Raw genomic sequence first — 22,729 nt, forward strand, 5'->3', positions numbered from 1 at the left:
AAAGAACATAAAGGATTAGAACAGCTCTTTAAGTTTAAATTGAATAAGTCATCTCTTATTGTGATTGTTTTCTTTTTGCTGAAGACAAATGCATCTCTACTCTGTAATCAGAGGAATCTTTTTGAAATGCAAATCTATCATGTCTCTCCTAACTGGAAATTTTTCAGGGCTTTCCATATCTCCTCAGATCTTAATATGGCTTTATTATGGACTATAAGTACATGTAAGGTCTCAGCCCTATATCTCCAACCACTTTAGCTTTGTTTTAGTTCTTTCAGTATACCAAGTTCTCTCCCAAGGGCCTTTGCATATGCTACTTCCCTGGCCACCATTAAAGAAATCGATGAGTCAAAAACAAAACAAAAAAAAATCAAGTTCTTATCCTGGCTCTACCTTAACTTGTTCTGTGACCTTATGCAAGTTACTTAGCCCTTTAATTCTTCAGTTAAGATGACCTATACAGAATGTGCCCTCCTCAATACCCACCACCAGGCTAACCCATCCTCCCACCCCCCTCCCCTCTAGAACCCTGTTTGTTTTTCAGAGTCCATCGTCTCTCATGGTTCGTCTACCCCACCGATTTCCCCCGCTTCATTCTTCCCCTCCCACTACCTTCTTCTTCTTCTTTTTTTTTTTTTCTTAACATATATTGCATTATTTGTTTCAGAGGTACAGATCTGAGATTCAACAGTCTTGCACAATTCACAGCGCTTACCAGAGCACATACCCTCCCCAGTGTCTATCACCCAGTCACCCCATCCCTCCCACCCCACCCCCCACTCCAGCAACCCTATGCACAAACAATGAATCATGGAACACTTCATCTAAAACTAATGATGTAATGTATGGGGATTAACATAAGAATAAAAAAATAAAATTAAATTAAAAAAAAAAAAAAGATGACCTATAGGCTCTTTTAGTTTTAAATTGTGAATTTACCAGAAGTCATTTTGATGGGAAGGTTAATAGAACGCAGCACATTCACCCTGTGGCTTTTAACTATAACTTGGCTTTAAGTATATAACACGTACTTGTTTCTCATTCTTACTCTTTACTTAAATTTTAATTATTTTCAAAAATTAGTTGATGAGTTGATTCTATATGAGTAAAGTAAGGTTTGAGTTGAAAAGTGGTCATTAAATTCATGAATTATCTCTGTTTCTGGGGTCTTGTGTCTTGGATTCTGTTTTTCAGCACTTGAATCACAGTGTGATGAGAGATAATTTTGTATCCTTTTAAGGAGTTATTGAAGTAAATCTTTTTTGAGAGCAGGAGGAAGGGGAAAGACTTGATAGAGTAGTTGGCCTAGAGTTAATTTCATACTATTTTATTATCCTGATCTATTGCCCTGTTTAATTGATAATTCTTTGTTTTTTTGTAAAATTGACTGTCAGAAAATGGGTAACAGGCATCAGGTAAAAAGGATGAAGAAAGAGATTAAATAGGTAATTAAGAATTTGTGATTTTAGGGAAGTGTATATGTTGATTTCTGGAAAATGTAATTAAGTAATATTGTTGACCATTAAATACTCTGGTCTATTTAAAGATGTTTTGTGTCCTTATGTTTGTCCATTAGTTCCTTTTAATTTAGAATTTGTTTCTTGGAGATCATGTTATAAATGGATAAGTTGATTTCCAGCCCAGCCCAACAGAGCTTTTTAAAAACATTTTACCTTAGGATTATGTTAAGATTCATCCATTAGTAAGCACTTTATAAAATTTTCTATATATTTATTCACAACTAAGAGCACCAAGTTATATCTTCCCTTACTTGCATCTGGGGTTGGATTGACATGTAAGTACTAAAAAAATTTGGGTGTTGAGAGGTAGTGAAGATTCTGTTAGGCAATAGTAACTTAATATACTGACAAGAGATCATATATCTGGTTCATTCATTAGGGGTCCAAAATTACAGAACCAAAAAGCAGTTGTGTTAGATATGAGTCGTGAATTAGATGCTTCTCAGTTGGGGATATGAAATTTTATATGAAGTTTTTTATTATATTTTATATTCCTCAACTGAGTGACTAATCTTTATGATACCAGTATCTATAAGATTTATACCTCAAATTTACTTTCAGTATTTTGAATGTAGAATATAAAGTCAAAACTCCTTGATGAAGTAGTGTCTCCAGTTTCTTTAAATTTTTTGTACATGTATTATGTACAGCACATATATTTTCATATATTCTTTTAATAAACTAGTTACTTAGTTGTTATTTTCTCAGAAAAGGTCATTTCTGAGTTTAGAACCAGTTATTAGGATCCTGGGGAACTGTTTTCCACACCTTAAAAATGTTCTCATCTTCTGTTCCTTTGAAGGGCGTTAATGTGGAACAGAAGATTAGTTAAATCATCTACTCTTTTACAAAGATGTTAAAAACAGAGGGCATAGTTTTTTGGGAGGGAGGGCTTGGTACTATCACTTTAAAGTAAAAAAAGTAAAATTCTCAAGAGTTCTCAAGAGGCTTTCTGGGGAAAGAAGAAAGAGAAAATTTTGAGTATGTAATTTACCATAACATGCAGTGCTAACAAAGGAAAATAACTTTAGTACACTTTCTGTCCATGTAGTTAAGCTTTACCCAGGATTTGAAGTTCTAGAAGATAAAACTAGTATTCATTATCTGTTAGCTATTACTTTGTGAAAAATCTTACAAAACTTTTGATTCATCTTTCTGTTGACAATAGGGCAACAAAAATGTCTCCAGTAATCACAGTAAAAACAAATATCTAATGACTGTTTTGCTTGTATTTTAAAGTAATAGTCATACTTTGAGATCTTGCTCACAGATCTTTAAGCCAAGGAAAGTTCTGAGAAATCTCAGTTACAAACTCTCACCCCTTTTTTCCACATCATTAAGTTGTTAGTTGCTTTTCAAGAGTAGATATATTTATTTTCTGAAGAGTGATATCAAATAAAGGTGTACTACAGGGCAAATTGAAGACTTGAAGGATTTATTTTGCCTTTGGTTTATCTAAAGGAAACCATGGCTACCTAAAGAAAATCCCCCAGTTATTTTATTGAAAATAGATTACTTCTCTAGCAAATGACTATGATTTGTCTGAAATCATTGTAGCCCAAGCCCAGAGAACAGCAAAAATCAAATTTAAATTAAGAGTAGTTGTCCACGACAACCCTGTTGGGACCCCTCTCACTCTTGAGAGCTTCTTCTGTATCTTCACTTAATAAACTTTTATCGATTTTAAAAAAAAGAGGATTTGTCCAAAGTTGTGTTCAGGACTTGAAAGATTAGATGTAAAAATCAAATACATTGAATGCTGAATTTAATTATGTCATTTTTCTCAAATAAAAAGCATTCTTTTTTAGTTAACTCTGGAGAACTGCTTGAATTTGAAAGAATATATGTTGGAAAATGAAAACGTTTTAGTGTAGTTGGTACTTAACATCTACTAAATTATAGCTCAAATCGATACCTTTTCTGTGTTTAAGAAAATGAAAATGCAGTTGTACTGAGTTATTTGACCCTGTAGTTTTGGTGCTTTTTACATAAGGAACTATGTTTTTACTTTATAAATTATTTTGATGTACATTAACATTTTGCCTACTGGAAATAATATTTTCAGCTGTTCAATATTTGACTTTAAATGGTCAAAAGAGAGAAGGGAAGTAATGTATTTACTGATCACTTTCTAAGCACCAAGTCTTGTATTTCACTATCTTACTATCTGTGGTATTTCTGACTTAAAATACACATACAGGTTACTTATTGTGACAAAATATACCTTTGAAATGTACCTCCAAGTAGTATTTTTTTTTAAATGTACCTAGCAAAACAGCATTTTGTTAGTTTCTTCCCTCAATTTTGGTGGCATATATTATTTTGAAATTGAGCGCTGTTATATCCAGAAAATAGATCAAAATAATAATTTTAAAGTATACATACTACATGGTTAGATAGCACATGCTTCTTATGAATTGCCTACAAAGACAAAAGCCTGAATATTATCTGTAACTGCTCGAGATCCCCAAATAGTTAGTGTGTTGTTAATTCTAGAGAAGACATTTTTAGCTATTTTTTTCAAAGAACACTCCAAAACCACTTGTTATTTCAAATTATTCTCCTTTCTCATTTATGTTATAGTTCAAGAAACATGATTAGTAGTTCCAATTCAAATTGAAATAGAAATTAGATATGTTGAATAAAAATATTAAATACATAAAACATTTAATTGTTATAAATCATTTAGTTTAAAATTGCTAAGAAATTAAACAGCACACATGGTCACCACATGATTTAAATCATAGTCACTTTTAGACTCTGAACAAGTCTTTTAGGGATTTTTAATGAAGAGGAAGGTAGAGGTCAAAATGGCTCAGAAAAATAAAATGGTGTGTATACAAGAATAGAATACATTTTAATGCTTAACACATCGAATACAATTTTTTATACTATTAACTTTAAAATGTCCACGTGTTTATTTTCTTTCAGAGGTGGAGAAATAGTTGTCCAAGAAAGCACTTCTCACAGTTGAAGGAACTTAGAGGTTCCCAGTGTAGTCCCAGTGGTTTCATTTCAGGCAGCTTATATTGTAGATTCACTGTCAAATATCTTACTTTTTAAGGTCTGTAGGTTATGTTGAATAAAGTTCTCTGTGCTGTGAACTTCAGAGAATCTGAAGTCACTTTTCCTAGCAGACCAGTTTTTAATTTTTATTGAATTCTGAATCGTTTCTGACGTGAAGTAGTAAACTATAGGGTCAAAGCAACAGTTTGAAACAGCAATGCAGAGAGTGATTGGGTACATGGTCCTTACGGCTGCCACTGCCGAGCAATTTACAAATGTTTGTGTTCTCATAAGAGAATATAAAATAAGATTGATATTGTAAGGCACAAAACAGAAGCAGAATATGACCAAATGTACAAAAATCATTCTTAAAACTTTAGTTTTGTTTATTTTGCTTCTACTTAATGTAACAGGTTTATTTAAAGTTCTTAGCACCACACTAGAACAAGTTACGTTTAAAATTAGAGGAATAAAAAATCCCACTATTTCGATGAAAATTACAATCCTTGAGAGATACGTTTTCCATGTAGCTTCTGGAAATTTTTCAAAGCAGGCTTCTGAGGAATTGTTCCCCAGAGAGTTGGTGGACTGAAAAAATACTGCTGGTGCACTTCCTCCTATCACAGTTAGCCACACAGCAATGCACAGGAGTTTTGCATTTCGTTTGGTTCTTAAAGTCTTTGACTTAAATGGGTAGACAATTGCCAGAAACCGATCCACGCTAATACAGGTTAAGAACAGAATGCTTCCATACATGTTGGTATAAAACAGCATCACTGAGATTTTACAAAGTACATCTCCAAACGGCCAGTTCTGTGTTGCAAAGTAAAAAATCCTGAAGGGTAAAGTAAAAACAAAAAGCAAGTCTGACATTGCCAAGTTAATCATGTATGTTGTGGTTTCATTTCTCACTTTGAGGGTGCAGATGAAAATGTATATGGCAACACAGTTGGATATTAACCCAAGCACAAACACCATACTAAACATGCACCCGTACAAAGTGTACTTAAAGGAGTCATCATAGGAGCAATTGGAGCTGTTACTGCTTACCATTATAAAGGCACGTCCAGTTTACAGAATTGAAGTCCTTTTGTCAGCTGCGGTCCTCTTTGGTATTCAGATTGTGACTTTATACCCTCCAGAGTATTTGCAAATTCTTTGTATCTTTGGATAGATTTATAAATATTTCCTTTTTCTTTGAAATCTCGATAAGAAACATGAAATTCGTTGTTGTAAAGTTTCCACTTGGTTCTTCAACAGGAAAATATTCTCATTTTCTAATCCGAAAATTCGTGAATCCAGGGTTTAGGTAACCGACGAACAACTTTTGAAAAATGTAGTCAGTGAAGCCAAGCTATTGGATTATAAATTTAAAGAAAAGCTGTGTTCTAAGATGGGAAGAAAACTACTCATCTGGTAAACTTGTATTTCAGTAGTCAAGATGAATATTCCAAAATTGAAGTTTCTCTACGCTCCAATATATTTAAGATGATGGTAGTAGTCTTTTTTTGCTTTCAGTGCAGAGTTTTCAGAGACTTAAACATTCCCAGTTTGGTCTCACTTCTTGCTTCTTTGAAATGAAGTTTTCCTTTTTGGTATTCCTGCAGTGGATTCCAGATGGTGGTAAGCAGAAGAGTCTTTTAAAGTTTCCGAAATAAATTCCTAAGCGTGTTAGCTCTTGCTGAATCGAAGCCTTTTCCTCCGTTGCCAGATGTATTGTGAGATGGGCTTTCTCTGATGTGGAAAAGAAAGACTTGCTAGATTTGTAGTATGACATCACAGGAAGAAGAGGCTGGGCTTGGACAAAGAAAGGTTTCAGCCCTGTTTGTTTACTGTGCCTTTAATCTGATAATGTGTCTGCTGGGAATATACCTAGGAGGCTTGCAAATGGTCACTGGCTGTTGAGCTGAGCCTTTGCCCTTTAACTCTTTTTATGCGGAATTGCTTCTGGGATTTTGGCCATCTTCTTTCCTTTCTTTTATTTCTATTTGGTAATAAGAAATCGGTATTAAGCCTGTTTTTCTCTTATTTGATTGCTTTTGTGTTTGGAATACGAATTTTTTTTAAAGAAATAAAATGTATATGAGTGTGTATAAATTGAAATTGTGGTATCTTAATATAGCATTGAAAAAACTGTTTAATGACTTATGAAAAAGAGAAATTTAATCTTTAGGCGTAAAAAATACTTGACTGACCAGTGGTAATTTTGCCACTCCTGGCTTCTGTTTGCCATAATTGCACATCAAGATTTAATTGGTATGATTGTGAATGGCTCCAATCCTGCATTTCTTCCATTTTTGATAAACAACTTTCTAACATTCTTTCCTCTTTCCTATAAAATTGAGTTAATATTTTAGAGCACTTTTGATTTTTAAATTACTTTCACCAAACAATAAATTCAAGAATGTTCATGTTTGGTGTGGTATTAATCTTACTTACGCACAGAACTAAGTTGCATTTTTTTAAACAAACTTTTTTTCCCCCTAAATTGATTGAAATAAGTTTTGGAGAATAAAAGCTATACTACTTGGCTAAATTTTAGGTTCATAATTTTATTTTCATTACCCTCAGCCTGCCTCTTACCCCTCTTAATATGACATTAACTATGTATGGTTCAAATTTTGTTTTCATTTAAAAGCTCCTATGAGTTGTTTCGGAATATATTTATATTTAAGGGATACTCATTTTTTTAAAGTACAAAGAACTTGGAAGAATAAAGTATGTGCAGGATGGAGGTAATTGAATATGGATGTTACTTCCTCGAGGATTCACAATACCACTGGACACATACATGTTTTTCTTGTTCTCAATTACCATTTTTCAGAGAGGGCTAGATCTAGTTACAGTTTACTGTTGCTGTTTTCTAGTTTGGTTCAGTTTGGGCCAAAACTCTGTCTTTCGAAGTATCTATTAGGGAAATTTAGGGAATTTAAGAGTGATTTGTTTTTCCTTCCTAAATTACCTAACTAATTTAAAAGTAATATGTTGCAGCAATATGTTTTATGCTGATTTTATACCTTTTTCATTATAAAATTAAGTTTAGCAACTTCTGTTGTTTGTTGATGAATCCTGCCTAAATTGTATTCTTTTTTTATTGTTTTGACTGGGAAATTTATAATCAAGTGACACCAAAAAATGAGTATTATTTATAATCAATAAACTTAAACGTTAAAGGGTTGAATTATTTGTGTATCACTCTGGTATGAAAAAGAGGTAGCATGTGTAAGTGTTCATATTAGAAGGCAGGTGAATAGTAATGAAATAAGGAGTAGTTAATAAGCTTGTATTCTTATTGAGAAAAATTTTCTATTATAGTTTCTTAGTAATCTATTAAATTGATAATCTCTTTAGTCATCATTAAATAAAATAATAAGCAGTCATATGCCCTGACCTTGTTTACTTCTGCTTTCATTTTAATATGGCATTGTCTCAAACAAAGAGGTAAAATGTATTAATTCTGCATGGGAATATTCTTCCACATATTGATGTTGTTATTCACTGGACTTGTTATTCACTTAACTATTCATTTCTAGTTTTTCATGTTTGAGTTATTCGTGCTTATAGATCACTATTTGTTGAATTAAGCTTTTTGTTATTATCAGTATATTAGTATATGTTTGTATTTTTAATTCTTACATAGGTTTTGACCCTGTTAGTGATACATGTTTGCTGATGAATGAATCATAGTAATAAACTTTACTTTTGTTGAAAACTGTTTCTGTTTAGGAAAAGAGCAATAGCAGAGGGGCCGTCTGCTTCAGAGAAGATTATTAAATGCTGGATTTTTCAAGATACTTAATTTGACTTCTAATTAAAGAATCAAAGTGAAATTAGATACCTTGAAAATACCTTAGGTTAAGATTTGAAAGATATAGTAACTGCTTACAAAGGGAGTTAAATAAATATAGGGAATTGAGTATATTTAATAGGTGCTTTGTATTTGATAGCCTCAGACCAAACTTATTTTAATATGAGATTTGTACATTTCTGAAAGTTAAGTCCGTGAATCAACTTATTTCTTGAGTGGGGCTTTCTAGGGTCCTGAAAAAACATGTACCACTGATTTGAAATTTAGTGACTCTCATTATGTGAGTCTTCACTTTCCAAATTTTAATTTTATCAAGAAGCCACGTAAATAGCCAGCTAGTCTATAAAGTGGATGTTTTATTCACTACAATAATAGTATAAAGCATTTAGTTGTGTAACTCGTTTTTTATCAGGTTGAGAGAGAGTATTCTGTTAGTTAACTATTAGAAGTTTAAAGGTTTGGGCAACTTGTGAGATCTTGACTAAATTTCTGCTACAGCTCTGATATTGAGGAGGTAAGAATCTGACTTTTTTATGCCTGATTCAAAAATAGGCTCATAATAGTTTGTTGGATGAATAAATATATCTTTATTGGACACCCACTATAAACAAATAATGTGTTAAGTGTGCTCCTCAGCCATTCTGACTGTCTCTTCATTTTTATAATGGTTATTTTCTGACCTTGATAGCAGTATCATATTTATCTTGTCCCCCTTTAATTCTCACTGCCACCTTTCTGGGGTAACCCTGTCACTCTTACCTGTATGGTTGTTATAATGCCTTGTCTTCTTATTTCCAGTCCCACCCTTTTCCATTTCCCCCCCTGCTAGCCTGTCACAGACCAACTCATGAATGAATCAACTATTTATTCATTTATACTTCTTGCTTCCAAAAAGAATATAAAGCAAATGATAATTTTAAAATTGTCATAACTGATAGAACTAATAAACATTTAAGATTTTAGTGTTTTATTGAATGTAAATTATACCTAAACTTTAAAAGTTTAAAAAGAAAGTATAGAACAGTTAAAAAGTTTAAATGTGGGGCACCTGGGTGGCTCAGTCAGTTAAGCGGCTGCCTTCAGCTCAGGTCATGATCCCAGGGTGCTGGGATTAAGCCCCGTGTTGGCTCCCTGCTCAGCGGGGAGCCTGCTTCTCCCTCTCCCTCTGCCTGCCTCTCTGCCTACTTGTTCTCTCTATCTCTCTGTCAAAAAAATAAAAACCTTAAAAAAAAAGTTTAAATGTGAGAAATTATTCTATATATTAGTCATTTTCATTATTCTAAAAATTATTCATTTTGAACACAATAAAAGTTTGCAAAAGGCACAAAAGTCTTAAAACACAAATTCATTACACATTAGCAAAAGAATAAAAGCCAAGTGTTAGGTGGGGAGAGAGAAGGGTGGGAAGGGGGCAATATGTGAAATAATGATGTTTGAAAAATCTAGGCTAAGAGAAGCTACTGCAATTGATGCAAGGCAGAAAAGGAGAACTTGGTGGATTATGTTGCTTTCATTTAATGAAAGAAAACATTCCAGAGTGTCAGGGGAGAAACTTTTCTTTGCTTTATCTCAGAAATACATTGTGAATCTTTACAGGTGAACCATTAAATGACCATAGGAGGTTGTTTTCTAGTGGCAGAACATATGCCATTTCTCATTGGCCCTCAATTTAAGAAGAGTACCCAATGTCAAATTATGGTTCTGAGAAACATATGTTGGTAGATTAATATCCAAATATATGTGGTAATTCTGGTTTAATGCTGAGGAAAGTTTGATAGTCTAGTGCAAGGGATCTCCACCTAAAGACCTTGACATCTCTAAAACTCCTGTTTTACTCATTCCCCTGAGGACTGGGGCCATGGCTTTGATGAGATTCTGTGACTAAGAACAGGTAAGAGACCATGGATCAAAAGAAATGAGGGATTAGCAAGTCCTGTTAGCTACTTCTCGAAATATCTGGAAATCTCTGAAATATTTTGAAAGTTTTTCTCTATGGATAGACTAGAAGGAAAAAGACTATTTGCTAGTGCAGGTTCTTTATGAATGAAGTACAGAATTGTGTATGTAGGCAATAAAATGTAAATCTGTAATTTTTTTCATTTTGATAGGGAAGTGTGAAAGTGTTGTGTAAAGTGCACAGGCAAAGAATCAGAGAAGCTTGTTATGCAGTCATTTGAACTTCCTAAGGTTCTGGCTCCTTGGCTATAAATTGAGGGGGTTTGACTGCTAAGAGGTCCCTTCCTGCTTCTGTATCTGATTCTGATTCTTTTAATACTTTGAATGCTTAAGCTGCTAGTTTGGTTTTTTTCACTCTCACGTATAACAAATCAAGGAGTCACTTTTCATTTTTTATGTTTAAGGATTTCTAATTTTGAAGACAGGTTGTACAAGAAATATGTACAAGAAATATTCTTTGCTTAAGCCAAGAGTCTCATAAGGGGAATTTTGTTAACATTTTGTTATACTGTAAAGATTTAACATTGAAAAAGACTTTACTTTGTATTTCTATAGAATTCTTCTTTAAAAGATTTTTCTGGGTGCCTGGGGGGCTCAGTCAGTTAAGTGTCCGACTCTTGATTTCAGTTCAGGTCGTGATCTCAGGGTCCTGAGATCGAGCCCTGCCTCAGGCTCCGCTCTCAGTGGGGAGTCTGCTTAAGATTCTCGCTCTCTCATTCTGCCCCTCCCCTGCTCTCTCTCTCTCAAATAAATAAATATTTAAAAATAAATAAATAAAAATTTTTCTTTCCAAAGCACAATAAGATGCCATGTTTTTATTATAAAATTGATCAAAACTCTAAAGTGATTTCTCATTAGAAGTTTTGATGGCCATGGGCGCCTGGGTGGCTCAGTTGGTTAAGTGACTGCCTTCGGCTCAGGTCATGATCCTGGAGTCCCTGGATCGAGTCCCACATCGGGCTTCCTGCTCGGCAGGGAGTCTGCTTCTCCCTCTGACCCTCCCCCCTCTCATGTGTTCTCTCTCATTCTCTCTCTCTCAAATAAATAAATAAAATCTTTAAAAAAAAAAAAGTTTTGATGGCCATAATTGGATTTGTACCTAAAATAACATCGAGAATATGAGATTTATAAAGCAATTGGATGGGAGTGTGTGTGAAACTTAAACTGAAATAAAGTTGTTCAAGTTCAAAATAAAGTGTGGAATAGTGAAATTTTAAAATGTAAGAATAATACTCTAAACTTACTTTGTTTTGAATGCAGCAAATTTTTGTTGTGATGAGATGTGACTCTTAAACATTCTCTCCCATCTCAAATTTATACTTATTAAAAAAGTTTTCTCGGGCGCCTGGGTGGCTCAGTTGGTTAGGCGACTGCCTTTGGCTCAGGTCATGATCCTGGAGTCCCTGGATTGAGTCCCGCATCGGGCTCCCTGCTCGGCAGGGAGTCTACTTCTCCCTCTTACCCTCCTCCCTCTCATGCTCTCTGTCTCTCATTCTCTCTATCTCAAATAAATAAATAAAATCTTTAAAAAAAAAAAAGTTTTCTCACTTTAGAATCTTCTGAAGCCTATTTGGATAAATTTTTTAAGTTCAGACATGAACAAAACTTTCAATTTGAGAAATGAACATTTATAATTTATGTCAATAGAATATATTATTTTATATAAAAAGATATTTTAATTAAACAAATTTAGTATTACTATGTGTTGATATATTTTGAAAGTATTTTACCTTTCCATCATTATTGCAAACACTTAGCAATTTTTGTTACTCTTTACTCGAGCATGAGTCATCTACCCAAGTTCAGAGGGTTGAACCAGCTTGTAGGGTTGGGTGGAAGTAGAAGAAAGATTTTTAGGGTGATGAATGATGATTTATAGCAAAGTAAAAGTAGATGGGAATGGTAGTTGAAGCAGGTTCAAGCAAAGAGGGTAAATGAAATTAAGAGGAACAGGAATGTTGTGGTGTAAGACTTAAAACTTGAGTAAATATATTTATCACTGCCAACACTTTGAGTTGTCCCTTCTTCCTTTTTTCCTATCTCTGCCTGCTCCAACTCCTTCATCTCTGCCTCTTAAAATCCTATCACATTTTTTATGGAGACCTCTCAATTTCATCAGTTTTTTTCTATGCTTCCATAGTATTTAGTCTGTCTTCCTTTTAAGACATATTCATTCAATTCAGTTAAGATTAAAGAACAAAGAAATAATTGCAGTACAGAGTATAACAATAGATGTTTATACAAAATGGAGGTGAGAGTCAACCACGTTGGTTAAAGTGCCTTCAGAGGAGGTAATGTCTCAAGAAGGCAAGCCTTTAAAGTTGAATAAGAGTTTGAAATTTAAAGTCTTGAAGGCTAGAGCCATGCCTGGTAATAATGTCTTAGTATAGTACTATCAGTATAGTCATGTTGTCTTTTTCAACCAAAAACACATAAAATGATTTGAATGACAGTTTTCTCAATTTTCTCAAGAATGCTACATAATTAGTTCCACTCTAAATTTCTAGAGGAGAAGTTAATTCATCACATCCAAAGTATGCTTGGGGGCATAGGGGTTAATTTGGTTATAAAATACAGTTGAGAAAGATTATAGGTTGGTTGTGGTTTTTAAAAGTCTTTCACCTACTTTAGCTTTTTTTTTTTTTTTTTTAAGATTTTATTTACTTATTCATGAGAGAGAGAGGCAGAGGGAGAAGCAGACTTCCCGCAGAGCGGGAAGCCCGATGCGGGACTCGATCCCAGGACTCTGGGATCATGACCTGAGCCGAAGGCAGACGCTTAACCATCTGAGCCACCCAGGCGCCCTCTTTCACCTACTTTAGAAGCAGGAAGATATAGTATAAAAAAACCAATCTAGGTGTTAAGGGACCTAGACTCATAATTCCGGCTGTGCTACTAAAAATTAATGTGACATTAAGCAAATAATTTAACTTCTCTATTATATATTTGTAAAAGAAGAATATTGAACTAGATCTTTAGAATCCTTTTCAGACCTTACATTTCTAATTTAATCTTCATACTAATTTTAAATGATACAAAGAACATATATTATTGTCTCCAAGAAAGTGAAATTCAGAGAAGTTGTGGTTTGTCTAGAATTATATAAGTGATTAAATGATGGAGAATCATGAAGCCAGAACTAGAAACCAGGTCCTCACTGTTAAGTACCCAACCCAGTTCCTTGTACTTTTTTGTTAAGTTAGAGAATGCAATTGAATGAGTGCAGGGGGGGCTAGAACTACTATTCTAGTTCCTTGATGTCTAGTCATGTTTTCCTGCTATTCCTTAACACAAAATAAGAACCTTGGTTCGTAGCTTAGGTGAATGTTAAGCAGAGAAGAACTTTGTTTTTATATGTGTAAGCTATGTAGACTTTGTGGGGAAAGATTATAGTCTAAAATTATGACAAATTTAGCTTAACCTCTTAGAGTAGATTAAAATCATAATCCTTAACTTTTAGCTTCATCTATATTGATTTTTTTAAAAAGTTTGGAATTGGAAAAAGTACGCACCAAATTTTATATGGGTAAGAAGGAAATATTTCTGTTTCTTTTAAATAATTAGAAAAAGGATTTCCTGTGAATAGTAAATTTAACATTTTCCAGCAGTGTTTATTATTAGAAATCCAGTGCTCTTTAGTTTATTTCAGTAAGCATTTGTTGACTTTATCCATTACTGAAGTATGAAGATAGGAAAGGATTGCTCTTTTAGGATGCTCCTGAAAATCTAAATGCTTGTGGCCGGAAAGCTGCTCTTTGATACACCTGAGTTCATTTGTTCCCAATAATGAAATTGCGTTTTAGGGAAACCAAGTTTGGTGCTTTGGAGTGACTCAGAGGCAAGTTGCTGAAGATACATCGTTGAGTTAGATGTGTACATCTGTAGAAGTTCATAGGAGTTGTCATAAGAAACTAGAAGGATTGATTCTGTATTCTCAGATTGCTCTGCAAGAGTCTTTATGTTCTTACTCTATACATAGTGATAATAGACACGCATTGTTGATGTGGTTCGATTTTATTTATTTATTTGAAGAGAGTGAGCATGAGCTGGGGCAGGGAAGCAGTCTTGGTACCAGGACCCTGGGATCATGACCTGAGCCGAAGGCAGACACATAACCGACTGAGCCACCCAGGCCCCCCCAGCTTTTTTGATTAACTGGTGTCACTCTGATTAAATAAGACAATTCCTGCATCAGCAATAATCAACTGGAAAATTTAATGGATAAAAGATTCCACTTAGGACAGCAAATAGTATAAAATACCTTAAGAATAAATGTAATTGGGAAAAAACAGGATCTAGATGAAAACAAAAGACCCAAAGCTTTAATGAAGGCCATAGAAGAATACCTGAATATGTGACATGCAGTTTTACTGGGACAAATCTATAAGTTTAATGCTATTTCACTAAAAATCCCAGTAGATTTTCGGTGAATGTCCTGAATAAAATGGTGTGTGTACACACACACACACACACACACATATATAGTGTGTATATGTTGTATATTACATGTAGTGTAATATACATATGTAGTATAACCTAGTGATTTTACTTCCCAAAATTTTGTCTTTCCTTCCCATTCATGTTCCTATCAGTAATACCTATTTCCTCACACCCTCCTCTAAACCAGATTATTATGAGCCTTTTAAACCCTTCCTTAATTAATAGGTCAAAAGTGGTATCTCATTTAATTTGCAATTCTTTAGTTCTGAGTGAATTTGAGCCCAGAAATAGACTACGAACCTGGGGAAATACATTAGCACTTCAAATCAGTAGAGAAAAATATGGATAGTTCAGTAAATGCTCAATGGGTCATCAGGGAAGTAATTTAAAAAGAGAAAGAAGTGTACTTTAACTTTTTTTTTTTTTTTAAGATTTTATTTGAGAGAGAGCAGGAGAGGGGGAAGAGTCAGGGGGAGTGGGGCAAGTGGACTCCCCACTCAGCAGGGAGCATGATGACCTGGGACTCTATCCCAGGACCGTGAGATCCTGACCTGAGCCGAAGTCAGATGCTTAACTGACTGAGCCATCCAGGCTCCCCTGGACTTTAACTTTTTTTTTTTAAGATTTTTTTTTTTTTTAATTCATTCGAGACACAGAGATACAGAGAGAGAGAGAGCATGAGCAGGGGGAGAAGCAGAGGGAGGGGAAGAAGCAGGCTGCCCGCTGAGCAGGGAGCCCGATGTGGGACTCAATCCCAGGATCCTGGGATCATGACCTGAGCCAAAGGCAGACGCTTAACCATCTGAGCCACCCAGGCGCCCATGGACTTTAACTTTTTATACCAAAATAAATACCAACTAGATCAAGTATTTAAACGTAAAAAAAGACTCTTAAAAAAAAAAAAGACTCCATAAACTTCTGGGAAAAAACTGAGTGTACTTAAAAATAACAGTATAGTAGAGACTTTCTAAGTATTATATGAAGTCTTCAGTTTTAAAGGAAAAGATACATTTGACTAAACAGTTTTGTTGCTGGAATACGTAGAGTAGGAAGAAAATGTCAGTTTATCATATTGCACTTCATATAATAATAAAATAATGGTGGGCACCTGGATCATTCAGGAGAGTATGGGATTCTTGGGGTTGTGAGTTCACACTTCATGTTGGGCATAGAGTTTACTTAATAAAAAAAAAAAGAATAAAGCTAATGAAAATTAACAATCCATTAAAAAAAAAGGGAAAAAGATCTGAACAAGAATATAATTTTTTCTCTTAACTTAAAAGTGACTTGCAGTTTTTGATACCCAGATTAATATTTTTATTTTTTAAAGCTTTGGCCTTCAAAATAAAAATGAGTATACATAATTTAGATTCCTTGTTTTCTTTTTCTTCCTTACAAATGGCAGATTTTTAAGATCTAGTTCTATGAACATTATTTCAAATACATTTAAATTAATCTGCACTTAGGCAGATGTTTTGCTCTTAACTAGAATTTAAAGAGACAGGCTCTTTTAACAGACACTGATACTCAAGGTATATGGAAGAATTAATCAGTAAGATTCTAAAAGCGAAATTTCCATGATCGCTTCTTTTATTGGTTTGCTGGTGTGATTATTTTAATCAACTGACTTCACATTCTTGGAAAACTTGAGTGTTTCCTATCAATACCAGATGTCACCAGTACTGCCTCACAGAAAGTTTAGAAACAAAAGACCGGAAGGACTGACTCTACAAAAGGGCCCCTTTTAAAGCCCAGCTTTTTGTTGTTGTTTTTAGTTAAAAGTGGACTGCTTCAGCCAGACCAAAGAACAGTTGCTGGATTGTTGTCCTGGTTATATAGATAGGGAAATAAGATAGGCACATTTGAATTTTTTTCCTTCTTATGTTATCTTTAATCTTGGATCTACTGATATTTATTTGTTTATTCAATAGCAAATATTTACTGAGCGGCAACTGTGTGCCAGGGGCTCTTCCAGTTGCTGGGAATACAGCAGGGGAAAAAAAAAAATTCTTGAACTTACTTATATTTTATTTGGGGGAGGCGTGCAATCAATAAGTGATTACATAATTGGTCATATGGTGGTAAGATCTCTGACGAAAAATACATTTAGGAGGAAAAGGGAAGTGTTCTAGGACAGGCTTGCTGATAAGGGGACATTTGAACAGAAGTGAAGGAATGAATCATGTGGATGTCTCAGGGACTAACCCTTAACTGATAAACAGTCTTTAAAAACACTCTCCCCAGTTTGTATTTCCAGCCTCATCTTCCGTAACTTCACTCACCAGGTTCTTGTACCCATAATTTTCATGGCAATTGGAAATTTCCAAACAGCATTTCAGCTTGATAAAATTCCACAGGTCTACTTGTAATTTTTGCTTTGCATGACACCTTATAAACTTGGTTTGGTTTGGTTTTGGCTACTTGACAGCATTCTTGAAACTAAATACTTCTAGGAGAGTACCTGTCTTTCATTAAAAGGAGCCCCAGGCCAATAATTTCATTTCAAGTCAGACCCCACCCTGACTTCTGCCTCCCGGTGCAGTTATCAGGTTCATCTTTTACTCTTTGATGCTTTGGCTAGCACCCTATTACCTCAGGACTGAATTTTCTCCTGGGTTCAGTTTCCCTGATAGCAGTGACATCTGACAGATTATTATCAATTGACTTCCTTGACTTCTGTTAATTATCTGTCCTACATATGCCTGAATGAGCATCTGGGATCTTAAAAGTACTTATATATTACAGTTATCTTTTCCCCATCATAACATGGTATCCTATTTTGGATCCACCTTTAGATTCTGTGTCAGTCCTTCAAGGAGCCAACTCTTTTCCTTACTCTTGTGTTCTGACACAACTTGTTACCTAGCCCTGCTCATTTTTGGAACCGTGACTTCACTTTTCTTTGACACAACTCAATCAGTTTTTAGGCACATATGACATCATTCCATGAGGCTGGTTTTTCAATAATTTTTCCTAAGAATAAATTTATTGTTTATAATGTAGGAAAGATATTAAGATTCTTAAAGAGTAATAGAAAAAAATTAGAAGGAGAAAAGGTAACAATTCTCCTGCTGTAATAAATCAGCTGTCATTTTCTAGTTTTTTAAAAAAATACATATATGTATACCTTTTTAGATTTTATTTTTTTAGATTTTTTAGATTTTATTTATTCATTTGAGACAGAGAGATAGAGAACATGAGCAGGGGGAGAGGCAGAGGGAGAGGGAGAAGCAGGCTCCCCGCTGAGCCAGGAGCCTGATGTGGGACTCGATCCCAGGACCCTGGGATCATGACCTGAGCTGAAGGCAGATGCTTAACTATCTGAGCCATCCAGGCGCCCCTAAAAATATATGTATGTACATATTAAAGTTTTATTTAAATTCCAGTTAGTTAACATATAGTGTCATATTAGTTTTAGGTGTACAATATAGTGATTCAACACTTCCATACATTGCTCAGTGCTCATCATAACAAGTGCACTCCTTAATCCCCATCACCTATTTAACTCATTTCCCCACCCACCTCCCCTCTGGTAACCATAGTTTGTTCTCTATAGTTAAGAGTATGTTTCTTGGTTTGTAGCTCTCTTTCTCCCCTTTGCTCATTTGTGTTGTTTCTTAAATTCCACACATGAGTGAAATCATATGGTATTTGTCTTTCTCTGACTGACTTCTTTCGCTTGGTATAAGACTTTCTAGCTCCATCGATATCATTGCAAATGGCAAGATTTCGTTCTTTTTTATGACTGAATAATATTCTATTGTATGTATATACCACCTCTTCTTTACCCATTCATCAGTCCATGGACACTTGGGCTGTTTCCATAATTTGGCTATTAATGATAATGCTGCTATAAACATCGGGGTGCATGTGCCCCTTTAATTCAGTATTTTTGTGTCCTTTGGGTAAATACCTAGTAATGCAATTGCTTAATCGTAGGGTAGTTCTGTTTTTAACTTTCTGAGGAACCTCCATGCTGTTTTCCAGAATGGCTGCACCAGTTTGCATTCCTGCCACACAGTGCAGGAAATTTCCCCTTTCTCCACATCCTCGCCGTCACCTGTTGTTTCTGGTGGTGTTGTTTTTAGCCATTCTGACAGGTGTGAGGTGATATCTCAGTGCAGTTTTGATTTGCATTTCCCTGATGATGAGTGATGTTGAGCATCTTTTCATATGTCTATTAGCCATCTGTATGATGTCCTTGGAAAAATGTCTATTCATGTCTTCTGCCCGTTTTTAAATTGGATTATTCATGTGCTGTGTGTTGAGTTTTATAAGTTCTTCATGGATTTTGGATACTAACCCTTTATCAGATATGTTGTTTGCAAATATCTTCTCCCATTCTGTAGGTTGCCTTAGTTTTGTTGATTGTTTCCTTTGCTGTACAGAAGCTTTTTATTGAGATATAATTGACATATAACATTATATTAGTTTTAGTTGTACAATGTAATGATTCAATATTTGTATATATTGTAAAATGATTACCACAAGAAGTATAATTAACGTTCATCAACATACATAATTACAAAACTTTTCTTGTGATGAGAACTTTTAAGATTTGCTATCTTAGCAACTTTCAAATATGCAATATTATTAACTGTAGTCACCATGCTGTACATTACCTCCCCATGACTTATTTATTTTAAAATAAACTGGAATTTTGTACCTTTTGATCTCTTTATCCATTTTGCCCTACCCTCCACCCCTCTGGGATTCATGTCTGTTCTCTGTATCTATGAGCTCAGTGTTTTGTTTTGTTTTGTTTTTAATTCCACATATAAGTGAGAGCATACTGTATTTGTTTTGCTCTTACTTCACTTGGCATAATGCCCTTAAGGTCTATCCATACTGTTGCAAATGGCAAGATTTTCTTCTCTTTTATGACTGAATAATATTCTATATACAGCACATTTCCTTCATCCATTCCGTCAATGAATACTTAGGTTCTAGGTTTTTGGTTTGGTTTTTTTTTTTAAGATTTTATTTTTAAGTAATCTCTACATGCAAGGTTGGCCTTGAACTCACAACCCTGAGATCAAGAGTCGCATGATCCACCAACTGAGCCAGGCAGGTGCCCTAAGATCGAGGTTTAATTTAAGTCTTTGCTATTATACTTACATAGCTGAAATCAGAGAATAGTATCTTTAAGGTTTAGAAGGGAACACTGCTTTTTCTTCATATGTCCTATTAGATAAAAACATTTTCTACTAGATAAGAACATTTTCTACTGTATCTTTTAAACTATCTTACCATAATTTTTCAAAATGATTTTAGCCACCATCCATTTTAAACAATATGAAAAATAAGCTAATTTGTGACACGAACATACATATAAACTACTAAAGCCTTGGTACCTTCCATTATGACATATCAGAAATGGAACCTTTTAGGAATAGATTAACTTTTTAGATTTTAAGCTTTTTTAAAAAATGCATATGTGCTTTTCTTTTTTTTTTTTTAAAGATTTTATTTATTTGACAGAGAGAGACACAGCGAGAGGGAACATAAGCAGGGGGAGTGGGAGAGGGAGAAGCAGGCTTCCCACTGAGCAGGGAGCCCGATGTGGGGCTCGATCCCAGGACCCTGGGATCATGACCTGAGCCGAAGGCAGATGCTTAACGACTGAGCCACCCAGGCGCCCCTGCATATGTGTTTTTCTGTTTATATAAGTATATGTGGGTTAATGAGAAAATAGGAGAATGTACTTTGAGGTTTTAAAACACTGAAAGTCATGTTATATTTACTACTTTGTAAATTTAAAAACAATTGTTGGTCAGAAGCAATAAAATTCTTATCTAAGATATATACAATCTGAAGGAAAGAGTTGAGATTCTGCTGTCTTGCTTTCTAATATAGAGAAGGCTTTTTCAGGGACTGCCTCAAAGTAGTATACCTGCTGGGATGAATCTAGCAAAAATTTTTGGTCCAAGAATTTCTGCCACCAAATGAGCCTTAAATAAGTATGCTACAGAAGACAGACTTTATGTAAACCATTTAAAATTACTAGTCAGAAACACTATCAAAGCTTAATTCTTATTTGATAAAACTGTTTTGCTGTTAATGAAAATGTATCTTTTTCTTTTTAGTAGCTATACTGTGCATTACAAAACACTGATATCTTTGAGAAAATTTTCAGCTGACCTAGAGAAGTGGATAGTTTGGTTTATTAAGATTTGTTTTATTCATCACCTTTGAATTAGTTTCTTCTTGAGAAGGAGCATGTCTTAAAACTTTTATCTGTTACCTCCATATTTATTTAAAGGTTACTTGAAAATATGTTCTTAAAATAGTGATAATTAGAAGAAATAATCTTTTTAATAAAAATACTTTGCATTTGGCCATACTATAAATTGAAATCTTAAGATTCAGTTCTCTACTTCAGTGAATCTGTTTTGCGATTCAGTCTTAATAATGAAAAAGTGGATTTTTTAGATAGGTTATTACACCATTGCTCTGTTAGCAATGTCTGGAAATAGCATTAACCATTTTGCTTCAAGTGCTATTACCACAAGCCCAAGACTCCTAAGATTCCCTTTCCTCACCAGGAGGCTTGGAGCAGCAAATGGAATCAGCAGAAGGGACACAGCCTGTCCCAAGACTTCCCTTCCTTGCCTTAGAGACAGCAGGGCTGTAGAGGGACACCAGTTAAGAGATTCCACCCTCCACCTCCCCACCCCCCACCCCCAACTAAGAGACACCTGACAGCCTGACCTGGGGACAATGTGCATAGGTTCATATATCTACCACTACAGTTAAGAAATTGAACAGTTGTATCATATAAGGAACTGCACCCATCATACAAAGCACTAAACCCACATCCTTCCAGCCTCTCATGCCTGTCCTTAACACCTGGTCACTATTAATCTGCCTTCTATTTCTAAGATTTTGTTATTTCAAAATGTAACAGAAATGGAATCAAATACTATTATCTTTTTAGGGTTATCTTTTTTTTTTTTTCACTCAGCCAAATTTTCTAGAGATACATTTAAGATATTACATGTATCAATATTTTGTACTTTTTTATTGCTGATTAATACTTCATAGTGTGGGGCGCGGTGGCTCAGTTGGTTAAGCGACTGCCTTCGGCTCAGGTCATGATCCTGGAGTCCCGGGATCGAGTCCCGCATCGGGCTCCCTGCTCGGCAGGGAGTCTGCTTCTCCCTCTGACCCTCCCCCCTCTCATGTACTCTCTCTCTCTCTCATTCTCGCTCTCTCAAATAAATAAATAAATCTTTAAAAAAAAATAAATAATATTTCATAGTGTGAATGTACTACAGTTTCTTTAACCATGCTTGTATTGAAGAATATCTGGGCTGATTCCAGTTTCTAAGTATCACAAGTAAAGCTGCTGTGAACTTTGTGCACAGGTTTTATATGAACTTGAGTTTTCATTTCTTTGGGATAAATATCCAAAGAGTACAATTGCAGAATTGTATGGTTATTGTGTGATTTATTTAATCAGACTGCCAGAGTATATTCTAGAGTGGTTGTACCATTTTAAATTCCCACCAGCAATATATGAGGGCTCCAGTTTCTCTATATCCTTGCCATCATTTGATATTGTCACTTTTTTTTTATTTTAGCCATTCTGACAGTGTAGGGATAGCTTATGGAGTTTATACTTTACATTTCCCATTAGGATGATGGCTAATGATATTGAATATCTTTTTCTGTGTTTATTTGTGATCTGTATTTCCTTTTGGTGAAATGTCTTCTAATATCTTTGCTCATTTTCTAATTGGATTGTTCATTTTATTACCATTGAGTTTCGCAAGTTCTTTATATATTTGGCACTAGTCTATTATTGGAAATGTGGCTTACAAATAATTTCTTCTAGTCTATAGCTTCTTTTTTTATCCTCTTCTACGGTCTTTCTCATAGCCAAAGCTTTAAATTTTGATGAAGCCTAATTTATCAATTTTTCTTTTATGGATCCTGCCTGTGGTGTCAAGTTTAAGATCCCAAAGATTTTCCCCATGCTTTTTTTTTTTTTTTTAAG

At 34.6% G+C, this 22,729-nt stretch overlaps 2 protein-coding genes across 2 annotated transcripts in view; one reads left to right on the forward strand and one right to left on the reverse strand.

Annotated features, from left to right (window-relative positions):
- The window catches only part of RB1 (RB transcriptional corepressor 1), a 154,311-nt gene that overhangs the window by 90,847 nt on the left and 40,735 nt on the right, over positions 1-22,729 (forward strand). The window lies entirely within an intron of this gene.
- LPAR6 (lysophosphatidic acid receptor 6) lies at positions 4,187-6,267 on the reverse strand. Its single transcript, XM_035003392.1, has one exon. The coding sequence runs from the start codon at positions 5,577-5,579 to the stop codon at positions 4,545-4,547; it is 1,035 nt and encodes a 344-aa protein (XP_034859283.1). The 5' UTR covers positions 5,580-6,267; the 3' UTR covers positions 4,187-4,544.

Source organism: Mirounga leonina, unplaced genomic scaffold, assembly GCF_011800145.1.
Source record: "Mirounga leonina isolate KUSES-001 unplaced genomic scaffold, KU_Mleo_1.0 Mir_127, whole genome shotgun sequence".
In the NCBI taxonomy this organism is placed as follows: Eukaryota; Metazoa; Chordata; class Mammalia; order Carnivora; family Phocidae; genus Mirounga; species Mirounga leonina.

Coding starts and splice junctions, on each gene's coding strand:
- LPAR6 (XM_035003392.1), bottom strand. CDS start 5,579: ATGGTAAGCAGTAACAGCTCCAATTGCTCCTATGATGACTCCTTTAAG.